The sequence below is a fragment of the Myripristis murdjan genome, chromosome 11 (genome assembly GCF_902150065.1).
Source record: "Myripristis murdjan chromosome 11, fMyrMur1.1, whole genome shotgun sequence".
Lineage (NCBI taxonomy): Eukaryota > Metazoa > Chordata > Actinopteri > Holocentriformes > Holocentridae > Myripristis > Myripristis murdjan.
This window is the reverse complement of record NC_043990.1, coordinates 292,658-305,970: the sequence shown is the minus strand read 5'-3', so window position 1 is coordinate 305,970 and position 13,313 is coordinate 292,658. Positions and strand designations below refer to the sequence as shown.

At 46.4% G+C, this 13,313-nt stretch overlaps 1 protein-coding gene across 1 annotated transcript; it reads left to right on the top strand.

The window, feature by feature from the left end:
• The first annotated feature begins 1,144 nt into the window (after positions 1 to 1,144).
• Positions 1,145 to 6,230, top strand: LOC115368278 (zinc finger protein 771-like). The gene is made up of 2 exons (XM_030064333.1): positions 1,145 to 1,445; positions 4,218 to 6,230. The coding sequence occupies exons 1-2, from the start codon at positions 1,274 to 1,276 to the stop codon at positions 5,072 to 5,074; spliced, it is 1,029 nt and encodes a 342-aa protein (XP_029920193.1). The 5' UTR covers positions 1,145 to 1,273; the 3' UTR covers positions 5,075 to 6,230.
• The last annotated feature ends 7,083 nt before the right edge of the window (positions 6,231 to 13,313 follow it).

Sequence of the window (13,313 nt, the reverse complement as noted above, 5' to 3'; positions counted from 1 at the left end):
ATGAATGGAAAGACCCTGTTGGTGAAGGTGTGTCCAGTCCATATTTGCAGCTCACTCAGCTTTATTTCTCTGGTCTGCCCCTCCTGACCTCCTCCAGGTGCCTGTTAATGAGTCTGACTGATCAGGGAACAGAAAGTGTGTGTGGCAGTTCTGTTGAGCCAGTGGGAGCCTGTACCTGTCCAGGTGGACAAACAAGGATCCAAGAGCCTTTTAACCATTTATTGAACAGTTGCGGTGGGTATGTGGGTGATTTTGTCTGTTTAGTAAAACAAAACATAAATCAATATACTGCCATGTATACCAAAACTAAGAGAATAATAAAGAGTACAGAATTAAGCTTACATCATTAATGAATCACACATTAAAAAATACAGGACAACAAAACAAGAAAGAAAAAAAAAAATGGTGATTGTCTGTTGTGTATCTGTTTGTCAATTTGTGAATATGTGTGTATTGTGGTATACACACATACACACATATTTCTGTAATATTGTATTACCGATGAGACGCTGACAGGACTGGGAGCTGTGGCTCAGCTGCAGTCACTCCAGTTCTCAAGAATTAAAGTATAAGCATTTATAAACAATTAGAAATGAAACTGCATAAGAAACATGTAAAAAAAAAAAAAAAAAAAAAAAAAGTACTTGCATAATGTACAAATATGTGCATGAATCCTACAAAAATATTACAACAGTAAATACAAAAACAAGAAATGAAGCTTATGAAAAAGGTTTACCCATTTACCTGCACGGCCTGTCACTGCAAAGAGCTGCATGAAGAACATCACTGCACTAAACAAGCAGGTTAATAAACAGGTTAATAAACAGCTTCACTGGTCAGATTTGAGGCAGCAGTAACGCCACGGATGGTAGAAATTATATTTAAAAAAATCTTTTTTTTTTTTTTTTTTTTTTTTAATTATCCATGACCTCGTTTCACCACAGGGTGGCGACAAAGTCCCATTTAGTTCTCCACCCAGTATCTCTCTCTCTCTCTCTCTCTCTCTCTCTCTCTCTCTCTCCCCCTCTCTCTCTGTCTCTCTCTCTCTCTCTCTCTCTCTCATTAAACATTATGATTTAATATGTTATATTTCGATGGGTACATTTTTTCACATGAATGAGTTTAATAAGTTGAGGGGGCGGGGCCTGCTGGCGGTGTGACGTCACGCCTCCCCGGGCAGGAGGAGCGGCGGAAGAGGAAGAGAGGAGAGAAGAAGAGAGACGGTGGAGGTTTGTGCAGAGTTCCTGTCGCCGCTCGCTCTTCTCTGGTCAAAATGTCCACCATCCAGGTCCTGAGAGCTTTCGTCAGCCAGCGGCTGAGCGCGGCGGTGGAGGACATTTTCGGTTTGCTGGAGACAACAATAACAGAGTACGAAGAAGAGATTGAGCGCCAACGCAGACTGCTGGAAGATGTTGTTCAGCCGGAGATCCGGATCCACAAAGCGGGTTGGTAGCAGGTTTTTGTCCGTTGTGCCGCCTCCGCTGCTCTCATTAAAGTCCCAGCTCAGCGCCTCCACATGATCCGAGCAGCTGCTGCCTTTAAAGCCGCGGACTGAACAGCAGGGACCCGGTCCGCCTGCTGCTGCTGCTCGCTAGCTAGCGGCTAACAGTTAGCTTCCCAAACATGTCCTCCTCAGTCACTTTGCTGATGGAGAACATTCAACGTTGTTCAGCCGCTCCCTGCTGTTCTCCCTGCTGTTTGTCTCTGTCCCGGGACAGCTGCTGAGGACGGGACGGCTGTGTTCGTCCCGCCGTTCTGTCCTGTGGGAAGAGAACGGCGGGACGAACCAGACTCCGCTCAAAAATCTGACACTTGGATGTTGTTTTGGCTGCGGACGCGTTTCCACAGCAGCTGGAACAGGACTGAAGGCGCTGCAGGAGCCACGAGGGGGCGCTGTGCAGCTCGGCTGGAGCCACGAGGGGGCGCTGTGCAGCTCGGCTGGAGCCACGAGGGGGCGCTGTGCAGCTCATTGAAATAGAATAGAATGTCATGTTGTGTAGTTGGTGTGCGGGGCTGCTGGCTGCTGGGACTGTCAGAGGAAACAGCGCCGAACCAGACTCCGTTCAAAAATCTGACACTAATAGTAATAATAATAATATTAAAAAAAAAAAAAATCACTCCAAGTTGTGTTTACAGTTAGCAAATGGCCAAGTGTTAGCTTCCACGGTAATGTCAAGTTAGACAGACCGGAAGTTGAGTGTCTAGCTTTGAGAATAAAAGCCGAGGTGTTCATGTAGGAAGGTAACTCTTCATATTGGGGGCAGAACTCGACTACTTTACATTCAATAAGGCCAAATGTTTCAGCCACATGATGTTTAAAGACACACCCCTAATGATGACGTCATGCACTGTGGTAAATATGTCAGCAAGGTCACAGCTCACTGAGCAGTAATATTTTAAATATTAATAATACTAATAAGAGGAAGAGCAGGAATAATAATTCATGCTAATAATTCAGTCACAGAAGTTCTTCCCAACACACGTCAGAGCTCCGCCTGCCGGGTTCCACCACGGAGCCTCACTAACCCAGGACACCCGGAACCGATATTTAGGACCAGTATTCACAGTTTTATAAATGTCAACACAAACCTTACTTTAAATTAAAAATGTGATTTTTGTTGTTATTTCAATAAAAAAAAAAAGCCAACAAAAAATAATAAATTAAAAGATAAATTTGATGAGAAAACAAAACATAGCCGCAAGCAGCGATAATGTTGATTGGACAGTTTTCAGGTCAGCTGGACCTGGTGGATCCTCAACGCTCCGGAGCGAATGATGGGTGTTAGGGTCACCAGGTGGGCATTAGGGTCACCAGGTGGGTGTTAGGGTCACCAGGTGGGCGTTAGGGTCACCAGGTGGGCATTAGGGTCACCAGGCGGGCGTTAGGGTCACCAGGTGGGCATTAGGGTCACCAGGTGGGTGTTAGGGTCACCAGGTGGGCGTTAAGGTCACCAGGTGGGCGTTAGGGTCACCAGGCGGGCGTTAGGGTCACCTGGCGGGCGTTAGGGTCACCAGGCGGGCGTTAGGGTCACCTGGCGGGCGTTAGGGTCACCTGGCGGGCGTTAGGGTCACCTGGCGGGCGTTAGGGTCACCAGGTGGGCGTTAGGGTCACCTGGCGGGCGTTAGGGTCACCAGGCGGGCGTTAGGGTCACCAGGCGGGCGTTAGGGTCACCAGGTGGGCGTTAGGGTCACCAGGCGGGCGTTAGGGTCACCAGGTGGGCGTTAGGGTCACCAGGTGGGCGTTAGGGTCACCTGGCGGGCGTTAGGGTCACCTGAGGGGCGTTTAGGGGGTGTCAGTTCTCCTCCATGTTGCTTCAATGTGGCAAACCCGAGGGGGTGAAGTCACATGACCACATGCTGTAATACATTTTTAAAGGGACATTACACGAACACACAGTGGGGAGAGAATGCAGAATAAATAAAAAAAAAAAAACATTGAAATTCCTGACATGGGCCAGATTACGTTGGTTAGAGGTTCTTAATGTGGATTTTAATTTTTGATTAATCTCCCAGTCCTATCCAGGAGTGAATGAGGGTCGTTAGGGTCACCTGACTCCAATCGACAACCCAGTTTTTGACCTTAAACGACTCAGAAACCCCTGGAAAACATTTGCCGCATTGTTGGCAAGCAGAACTCCACCTGGAGATTCAAACCTTCAGATCTCCACACGGTGACTTGCAGAGACACGAGGCCTGGTTTTTCACACTGAGCAGTGACATCACATTTTTTTGCTGAAGTGTGATGTTTTTGCTTGAAACTTGAAAACTTGAAAAAAACAGTTACAACAATTTACCTGTGAAGGATAGGGTTAGGGTTAGGGTTAGGCGTCCACAGTCTGGAGTTGGGGTTCTGTGCTGTTTATAAAGGACAAATGTGGGTTTGAAAGCTGCTTGAAGTTAAATGTCACATCAGTTTGTTGGTCAGCGCCCAAACCTCACGATGACGAGCTGCTGCAGGGACAGTTTCATCGTTTGATTCACAGCAGCTCGCCTGACAGTCTGCAGCCTCACATTTTACAGCTGAGAAAGTAACCGAGGTGATCCAACAGGAGCCACACGATCATGTTCCCTCATTTCCACCCCAAAACAGCTGATGTGGGTTTGTGGCTACATGCGCTCCCCGGTGTGCAGGAGGCTAATATGCATTTATCTCTCTGGCATATGTGGCCGATGATATTCTCATCTGATCTCGTGAGGTTTTTCTGTTTGTGTTCCAGATTTACCTCCAGACGTCCGGCAGCTGATCGTCAGCAAAGAAGAGGTGAACCAGGAAGCCGTGCACATCAAAGAGGAAGAGGAGGAGGTCTGGACCAATCAGGAGGCAGAGCAGCTTCAAGATCTCACCAAGTTCCCGTTCACTGCTGTCCCTGTGAAGAGCGAGGATGATGAGGAGGAAGCTCCGCCCTCACAGCTTCATCAGAGCCAAACCGAGGAGAGCAGAGAGGCGGAGCCTGTTCCGAGCACCTCAGTCAAACACATCAAAACAGAAGAAGGTGAAGGTCATCGCCAGCTGCTGTCTCTGTACTGCTCAGAAACCGAGACAGAGGACAGTAACGACGACTGGAAGGAGGCCGCCGAGCCTCAGGCGGCTCTGGACTCTTTGAAAAAAGACATCGTCACTAATCACGTGAGATCTCGTGGCGGCGAGAGGCCGTTCAGCTGCACGGTTTGTGACAAAAGATTCGGCTGCAAAGGAAACCTGCACGCGCACATGAGGAGCCACACGGGGGAGAAACCCTTCAGCTGCTCCGTCTGCAACAAGTGCTTCAGCGCCAAAGTCAACCTGAAGACGCACATGAGGAGCCACACCGGGGAGAAACCCTTCAGCTGCTCCGTCTGCGGGAAGAGCTTCAGCCAGAAGAAGACCCTGGTGACGCACGTGAGGAGCCACACCGGGGAGAGACCCTTCAGCTGCTCCTTCTGCAGCAAGAGCTTCAGTGAGAAGGGAACGCTGAAGAGACACATCCGAGTCCACACGGGGGAGAAACCCTACAGCTGCAGCGTGTGCGGGAGGAACTTCAGCATGCGCTCGCACGTCAAGAGCCACAAGTGCTCAGGTCAGAGCGGCAGGTGAAGGCGGCGCTCAGGTTTCGCCTCTCACCTGGAACTGATGTCATACTTGAGACTGAAAGAGACTGTGTACATAACGCTCCACACGTCAGCTGGATGCTGGCACTTTGTTTGACTGTAGTTTAGTTTGACTCATCACGTCAGTATCTAAATATATTATCTGTGATATCCATAACATCTTTTGGTGCAGTTTGAAATGCTGATCTCAGTGTTTTGTTGGACCACCGCTCATTAGTTTAGAGCGGTGGTGTTCAACCTGGCATTTGGGGACCCCCAGGGGTCCTCGAGGGTCTTGCAGGGGTCCTCAGTGAAATGGGAGACGGACAGAAACTGGTGAAGAGAGTGTGAGCAGCAGAGCCGAGCCTCACCTACAGCACTTTGAAATGCACCTGTTTGGGTCAGTCAGCAAAAACCCTGTAAAGAACAACAAAGCAAATCTTAATAATGTGCAAAAATTTGTTTGAAAAATGTAAGGAAACAATATTCATAACAAAATGATGCACTTAAAGAGCAGATGAGTGATGCTGGATGCTCTTTCTGCTGGTTTCTGTCCGGAGCCCCAACAAGCAGCTCAGAGCTTCACTCCCTTTGGCTTTTTTCAAATATATTTATACATTTGTGTGTGTTTTATTCTAACTGTGGTTGTTTTTGCAGCTTCATGGCCAAACTTGAGGACGGCAGCTCTTCAGACCGACCAATCACCTGCACCCGCTGAGCGGCGGGGACAGGTGATTGGCCGCATTTTTTAAATCATCTTTATCATGAGTTTGACATGATGGTCGATATGAGAAGCAGTCAGGCTCCGCCTCTGCGGCTGAAAGCGAGTGGGTGGGGTCTAATTTCTGATGACATGGTTCCAGTTTTCAGAGGATTTGTCTTTAATTTGACAAAATTTTTCTTTCCGTTTCAGTGGATTTGTGATATTGATTATTAGTCATCAAAGACACTGAAAACTGATATTTCATTTGTAGTAAATTTGAGGATCAGCATCAAAATGTACACAAACCATGCTGAGTGGAAAAATGTTTATTTAACGTCATGTATTAGTAAAAAATGCTAATATACTACTACTCATGACAACAACAACAATAATAATAATAATGGGGGGAAAAGCAGGAAAATTACCAGAAATTTTGAAATTAAAAAAAAAAAAAAAAAAACAATTACCAGAAACTGGAAGGAAAGTCACAAGCAAAGTCTGCAGGAACCGGAATGTCCAGACGTTCCACTGCTCAGAGGAGAACAAGCGGAGAACTTCCAGAAGGTTCTCCGGGACTTGGTCACTGCTGCTGCTGCTTTTTGTTTGTTTGTTTGTTTGTTTACTCAGATCAGCCAGAGGGCTGTGCTGTGGAGCAGGTTCAGTGGGTCAGCAGGTGTGTTGAGTCTAAAGCCAGGCTCTCCTGTATCACCAAGGTGGCTCTCTTTTAACCCGCTAGATCACCATGGTAACTTATGCTTAACTCATAACCTGGTCCCGACCAGGTGATGAGCTAAGTTTAACCGTCCGGCTATAAAAGCGTTAGGATTTTACTTCAGGTAGAAGTAAAATGTAGTCATCCAAATAATTACTTTAGTAAGAGTAAAAAAGTACTTGGTGGAAAAACTGCTCAAGTACTGAGTAACTGTTGAGTAACGTCTTTATTATTTAACACAAGCATTCAATCAGACAGACAACAATACAAAATAATTAATGAAATAATACAATTAAATTAAATAAAAAAAAATAGCTTAAAATAATCTTCATGTAAAATAAATACAAATAAAAATACAAATATGATAAGATGTCCAGGTTCTGGAGCATCTCCAAGGCAGCTGTCTTATTTCTCTTCCCCCATTCATTCATTGACATTGTCCAAAGTCTCCTGATAACTCCAGTGATGATAAATCCCATCACTCCAGAACGCCTAAACAATGCGGGGCTGCCAGCTCTCACGCATTCAGCCTCAACCTCATGCTCTCACGCTCAAGAGAGAAATCTCACGCCGAATCTGACTTGTTTTCTGTTGTAAATTTTTCCACTCATCATGTGAACTCAATTGTGGCTATAAACAGGCTCAAGTCTTACATAGGCCGCGTTCAGACTGCCAGCCCAAATCCGATTTTTAGCCCATCCAGATTGAAACTGGATGGCTCTTTTGTAGTCTGAACAGTCACAAATCACATGAAATCCGATTTTTGCAAATCTGATCGAAACCACATTCGGGAGGTAGTTTCAGATCGCATTTGGACAGATGCGTCTGAGTCTGAACAGCTCCAAACACTCAGATCGGTTTTGACTGTCCGTGACGTCACTCTACACGACGCAATAGTGCGCCAGACCAGTGGTTCTCAAACTTTTTTCAGTGAAGTACCCCCCATGAATTATTTTTGCAGCCAAAGTACCCCCAAGTTCAGCGGTGGGATATTTTTTTCATGGACTGATAGTTATATTTCTGCCGACTTCTCAATCATTTTAAATCCAACAGTTGCCGTGACAGCAGCTGATCTTTATCTACAACCAACTTATATGAACAGTTATATTTAAATACAGGCTACTGCTTTCCAGCGTCGGCCACAACAAACATCTGTATTTTCATAAAGTCACCGGCAGATGTTTTATTTCAGCTGGGGGTGTGTCACTCCAATTTAACGTCAGCTCCGATTAATGTGGCTAAGCAGCAAAAGTAAGGACAGTAAGCAGTCACATTAAGGCTGAACAGAGTTATAGAATCACCTTTTCAGGCTGTTATCAATTTACCTCTGAAATAAAGACCACAGTTTTGATGTATTTATTTATTAAATGTTCATTTCAATGCACAGATACAAACAAATTGACAAATTAATTAAATCTTTGGCCCAGGAAACTCATAAAGAATAAACAAATGAATAACGATTAATAGACTGATTAATAACTGATAACAAACAAGAACAGAGTTATAGCTGCACATCTCCATGGAAAATCTTACAGGTACTGTCCGTGGTGCTGAATCTGCCTCAGCAGGTACTGTCCGTGGTGCTGAATCTGCCTCAGCAGGTACTGTCCGTGGTGCTGAATCTGTCTCAGCAGGTACTGAATCTGCCTCGGCAGGTACTGTCCGTGGTGCTGAATCTGCCTCAGCAGGTACTGTCCGTGGTGCTGAATCTGCCTCAGCAGGTACTGTCCGTGGTGCTGAATCTGCCTCAGCAGGTACTGTCCGTGGTGCTGAATCTGCCTCAGCAGGTACTGTCCGTGGTGCTGAATCCTCTGAGGCATTTCATTCTCTTTATTATAGAAATTAAAGCTCCATAAAATTCACGGAGGATCTTGTTCAGCTCTTCTTTCCTTACAGGTGAGAAATCAGCTGTTTGCCCGGTGTTTGTCAGGTAGTCTTGTAGACATTTGACGGCCCAAGACGTTGACTGGGCCGTACCAGCTTCATTTCCTGACCTCTCCAGCTGATCCAGCTCTTCACTCGTCACTCTCGCGTATCTCTCCTTTTTCTCTTTTGTCTTGTCTTCCTCGTTCAGTCATTTATCCAAACTTAGGTCGCCAAAGAAATCAAAATTGACAACCAAACGGTCCATTATGCAGGTAAACAAAGTTGACAGCGGCTTTTGATGCGGGTTTTAGTGAAATGTTTCATGTTGCCATAGAAACCACACAGACTCAGACAATACGATGTAGGCGGAGTCTAATATTTTCAGTGATTGATTCAGTATTTTTTTATTTGAGGACGGCTAGCCGTGCTGTCATGCTCATTTGAACACATTCTAAACCTCTGATTGACCAATCAGATTGCTCGGTCGGATCTACGTGTTGTATAATTTTAAAAAATCTCAAGTACGCCTACCCCCATTTGAGAAACACTGCGCCAGACCACAGAGCGACAGTCAAGGTGCGCGGAGCAACGGAATGAAATGGAGCAGACAGAAGAGGTGGAGGTGGAAAACACCAGCCCCTGGACCGAAGATGAAACACACTGCCTCATCAGCCTCTGGGGAGACAAGTGACCAACCTCCATGTTTGTTGTTGTTGTTGTTGTTGTTGTTGTTGTTGTTGTTGCCGCTGTCACAATTATATGAAGTCACACCAACGTTGTTGCTACAGCAACCTGTCAGATCGGTCAGTGATGTGGCCCAGTCTGAACAGAGTCAGATCCGATTTGGACACTTGCTAAAAACAGTGTGGACAGTCGGCCCTAAAAATCGGATTTGAGAAGGAATCTGATTTGAATCAGATTCGCCTGCAGTCTGAACGCGGCCATAGGCTCTAAACCACTCCAGTGTCTGATGTGTTCTATTTCCTCTGATTGTTGATTCGCTGAAAACATTACGTCATGACGTCAGTGACGTCCGTCTGCTGCTCGGCTGCTGCTGCTTCAGCTGGTCAGAGCAGAGCAGAGCCATGCACGGTGGCCACATATGAAAGTTGAGCGGTTATCCAATAATTCTCTGTATGCGCGGCACACCTGTCAGATCCGGCAGACCAGGTGCGGCCGACAGCGGCCGCAACCCCGCACGGTGTGCAGCCCCGCGTGGTGTGCAGCCCCGCACGGTGTGCAGCCCCGCGTGGTGTGCAGCCCCGCACGGTGTGCAGCCCCGCGTGGTGTGCACGGCCACCCGCTCAGGTCAGGTCAGGTGTGCCGGATCTGACAGGTGCCCTCCGGCTGTCAGTTTGACCTTTCTGAAGGAGGAAGTTACCTCCGAAACTGTCAAGGTAAATAAACATCCCATGTCTTATTAAAAGGAACAAAAAGTCTCTTAGTTCAAAGGAAGACATGACCCGCTGACCGCTGATTGACTGTAACTCCCGTCCCACTCCCGCCACTGAGACTGAGTATGGTCACGTGACGAGGGTGCACAGCTACGGCTCCGTTTGATTGGTGAAACACAGTCACATGGTTTAGCCTGGCGGATGTCTCTCTCTCTCTCTCTCTCTCTCTCTCTCTCTCTCTCTCTCTAACAGAATAAAACATTAAAATGATCCGCACGCAGGGGAATAAAAGTAAAGTAAGGAGCTCCGTGCAGTCTGATGTAGCGGAGCAAGAGGACAGCTTTTTCTTCACAAATCTACTCAAGTAAAAGTAAAAGTATAGTGATTTAAAAATACTACTAGAAGTACATTTTTTCAAAAACTTACTCAAGTAAATGTAACGGAGTAAATGTAACTCATTACTACCCACCTCTGCCACTAATTTACACACTGACACAGTCAGAGGGTTTTTTTCCCAGCATTCCTTGCAGCTGCAGCTGAGTTGCTTTTTGCCTGGATGATGGATTTATATTCCTCATATTTATTTCAGATTATTGTCTGCTCCTCCGTCATAAAGTATGCGGCTCGGGTGGATTTTTCCTTGTCTGTGATTGGTCGTATGCAGCAAACTCCGCCCTTTTTCTGTGAGCGCACAGATCGAGATTGGAAAAGCCTGGGTTCAGTCAGCGAGCTGAAGCTTCATGGGACTGAACATCAGGAGGGAGGATGTCTGGTTAAGAGAAGCCAGAAAACTAAGAGAAAGCCCGGGATTATAATCCAGCTGCAGGGACAGGGGACAGAAGTCAAATCAGTCAAACTGTAAACTGTCACGTGACCAAACTCATCTGAAAATAAACGTGTATTGATTATTGGTTATTGGCAGCGTCATGAAACTGGAAGCTCGCTCTTTCCTTGTTATGACGTCATTGTGTCGTCTCTGTGTCTCATAATTTCACCTCTGCTAATTCATTATGATTTATATTTTTCTCAGTATTATTTAAGCGGCTGCAGCTGATATGACGTCATAAAGCTGAGCAAACTTTATTCTAACAGCAAACAAACAAACTGGCTGCTGTTCATGTCGCTGCAGCGTCACTGGGAATAAACGTGACGTCACTACATACACATTCATGTGTGTGTGTGTGTGTGTGTGTGTGTGTGTGTGTGTGTACATATCTGACTAGAATAAACAGGGAAATGAATGAATGAATGAATGAGTGGGTTAGTGAAGTGGCGCGTGTCGGGCTGACACGTGTGGCTCATGTTCTGTGTCAGCTCGTGCGCGACGACAGTGAGAGGGTTTCTCCCCGGCCGCCTGCGGGTTGCCATGGCAACAGGAGAACCGCGTCTGTCGGACCTTGGTCAGAGCTTGAAGCTGGTCTTCACACACACACACACACACACACACACACACACACACACACACACACACACACGACACACCGAGCATTAGACCTCCTGAGGCCTGTACCATGAAGTGGATTAGCGAGATAACTTCCGGCTCCACTCCGGATTTTCTGTATCTGGTTCACCTCTGATCGGGACAGGAAACCTGTCCTGGACCTGTCAGGCTAGCTCTCAGGACAGGACTGAATCCTACATAAAGCTCCGCCTCCTGGCCAATCAGCTGTTTGCCAAAACGTGGCCTGTCCAATCACTGAGGATCCCCTTGAACAACGAGTCCAGATGAGGGGAGCGTCACGGCTGAGAGGATTTTCCTGTCTGACTCTCTGAGAGAGAGACAGGCTGTGATGCTGATGTTCAGCAGCTTCAGGCTCACAGCTGCTGCTGCACAGAGCTGACACTCTGCAGGAGAGGAACACAGGAGAGACCATTACAGGACATCTGACCATTACAGGACATCTGATCATTACAGGACATCTGACCATTACAGGACATCTGATCATTACAGGACATCTGATCATTACAGGAGAGACCATTACAGGACAGATCATTACAGGACATCTGATCATTACAGGAGAGACCATTACAGGACATCTGATCATTACAGGACATCTGACCATTACAGGACATCTGATCATTACAGGACATCTGATCATTACAGGAGAGACCATTACAGGACATCTGATCATTACAGGACATCTGATCATTACAGGACATCTGACCATTACAGGACATCTGATCATTACAGGACAGACCATTACAGGACATCTGATCATTACAGGACATCTGATCATTACAGGACATCTGATCACTACAGGACATCTGATCATTACAGGACATCTGATCATTACAGGACATCTGATCATTAAAAGGATTTTAGAGGCGTCTCACAACATTTTAGGGACATTTAAATGGCTCAGTTAATCAGCTCTAAATATTTTTGGGGGTCAATTGTTCCTGGGTGAGAGAATGGGCCTGATTGACAGCTCGCTGATGCAAATGTGAAAAAGGATCATTTGTCCTTCATTCCAGAGGCGAGTCGGCCTTTAGATTTATCTTTTGTTCCTGCTGAGTTCTAACGCAGCTCAGAGTCTGATTTTATTCAGGCTGTCAACCTGATGCACTGACGGGACTGAATTTTGGCGTCCACTTTATTTCATTATAGCTTCTATAACAGGCTATAACAATAATAATAAAAAACCTGATGTTTTTGTGTTTTTGTGTTTTTACTTGCTTCCACCTCCTTTTCCCCCCTGAGGGGTCCCACCTGGAGGAGTTCAGCTCTACCTGTCCCACACGCAGCACACCTGTGCACTGAGTTCATGGGTTTCAGTGTCAGATGTGAACTTCCACATTTCTGCAGTCGGCAGTTCACCGCCAAGCGTTCTGCCTCTCCTGGCGGCAGCTGCGGTGTTCGATTTGCTCTAAGTATTTCCTGTGTTTATTGCACTTAAGCACTTTCATGTGAAGCGCTTTGGTGTGGCTCAGCCGTCTGTTAATGTGCAATAGAAATAAATCTGACTTTGACTTTGACTTCGATTTAGAGAGGAAATGTTGTTTTTCCTCCTCACTTTCCCAGTATGACACGCTGCTCCTCGGCCGTGAAACTCTGTGTGTGTTTCCTTGTGGCTCATGTTTGTGATTGGTCGGCTGCCTCAGACTCCGCCCCTTCTCCGTGTGCGTTCACGGCTCCTGAGGCAGACCTGGATGCAGTGAGGAGTTGATGAGCAGCTTCTCCCTGATCAGCAGGATCTGCATCAGAGCAGCTGAGAGCTGAGAGATCCAGGCCTGTGGTGTTCAACTGAGCAGTGTGTGTGTGTGTGTGTGTGTGTGTGTGTGTGTGTGTGTGTGTGTGTGTGTGTGTGCGCGCATGCGCGCACACGCCATATTTGTTTACACTGGTTACCAAGGTTACCAGTGCACAGCAGCCAGTAGGACTAAAGTATAGGGCTTAGCTACTAAGGGAACAACAAGAGCTTCAGCCTACAGGGGGCGCTGCTCACCGGGGAAAACCTTTCTGCTCTCTTTACATAAACAGGGTTAGTAACATTGGTTTATCTTTCTTTAAGTTTATTTTTTCCGTGTAATTTAAATTTTTCAAAAAAAAAATGTTTTTTTGTTTTTACTT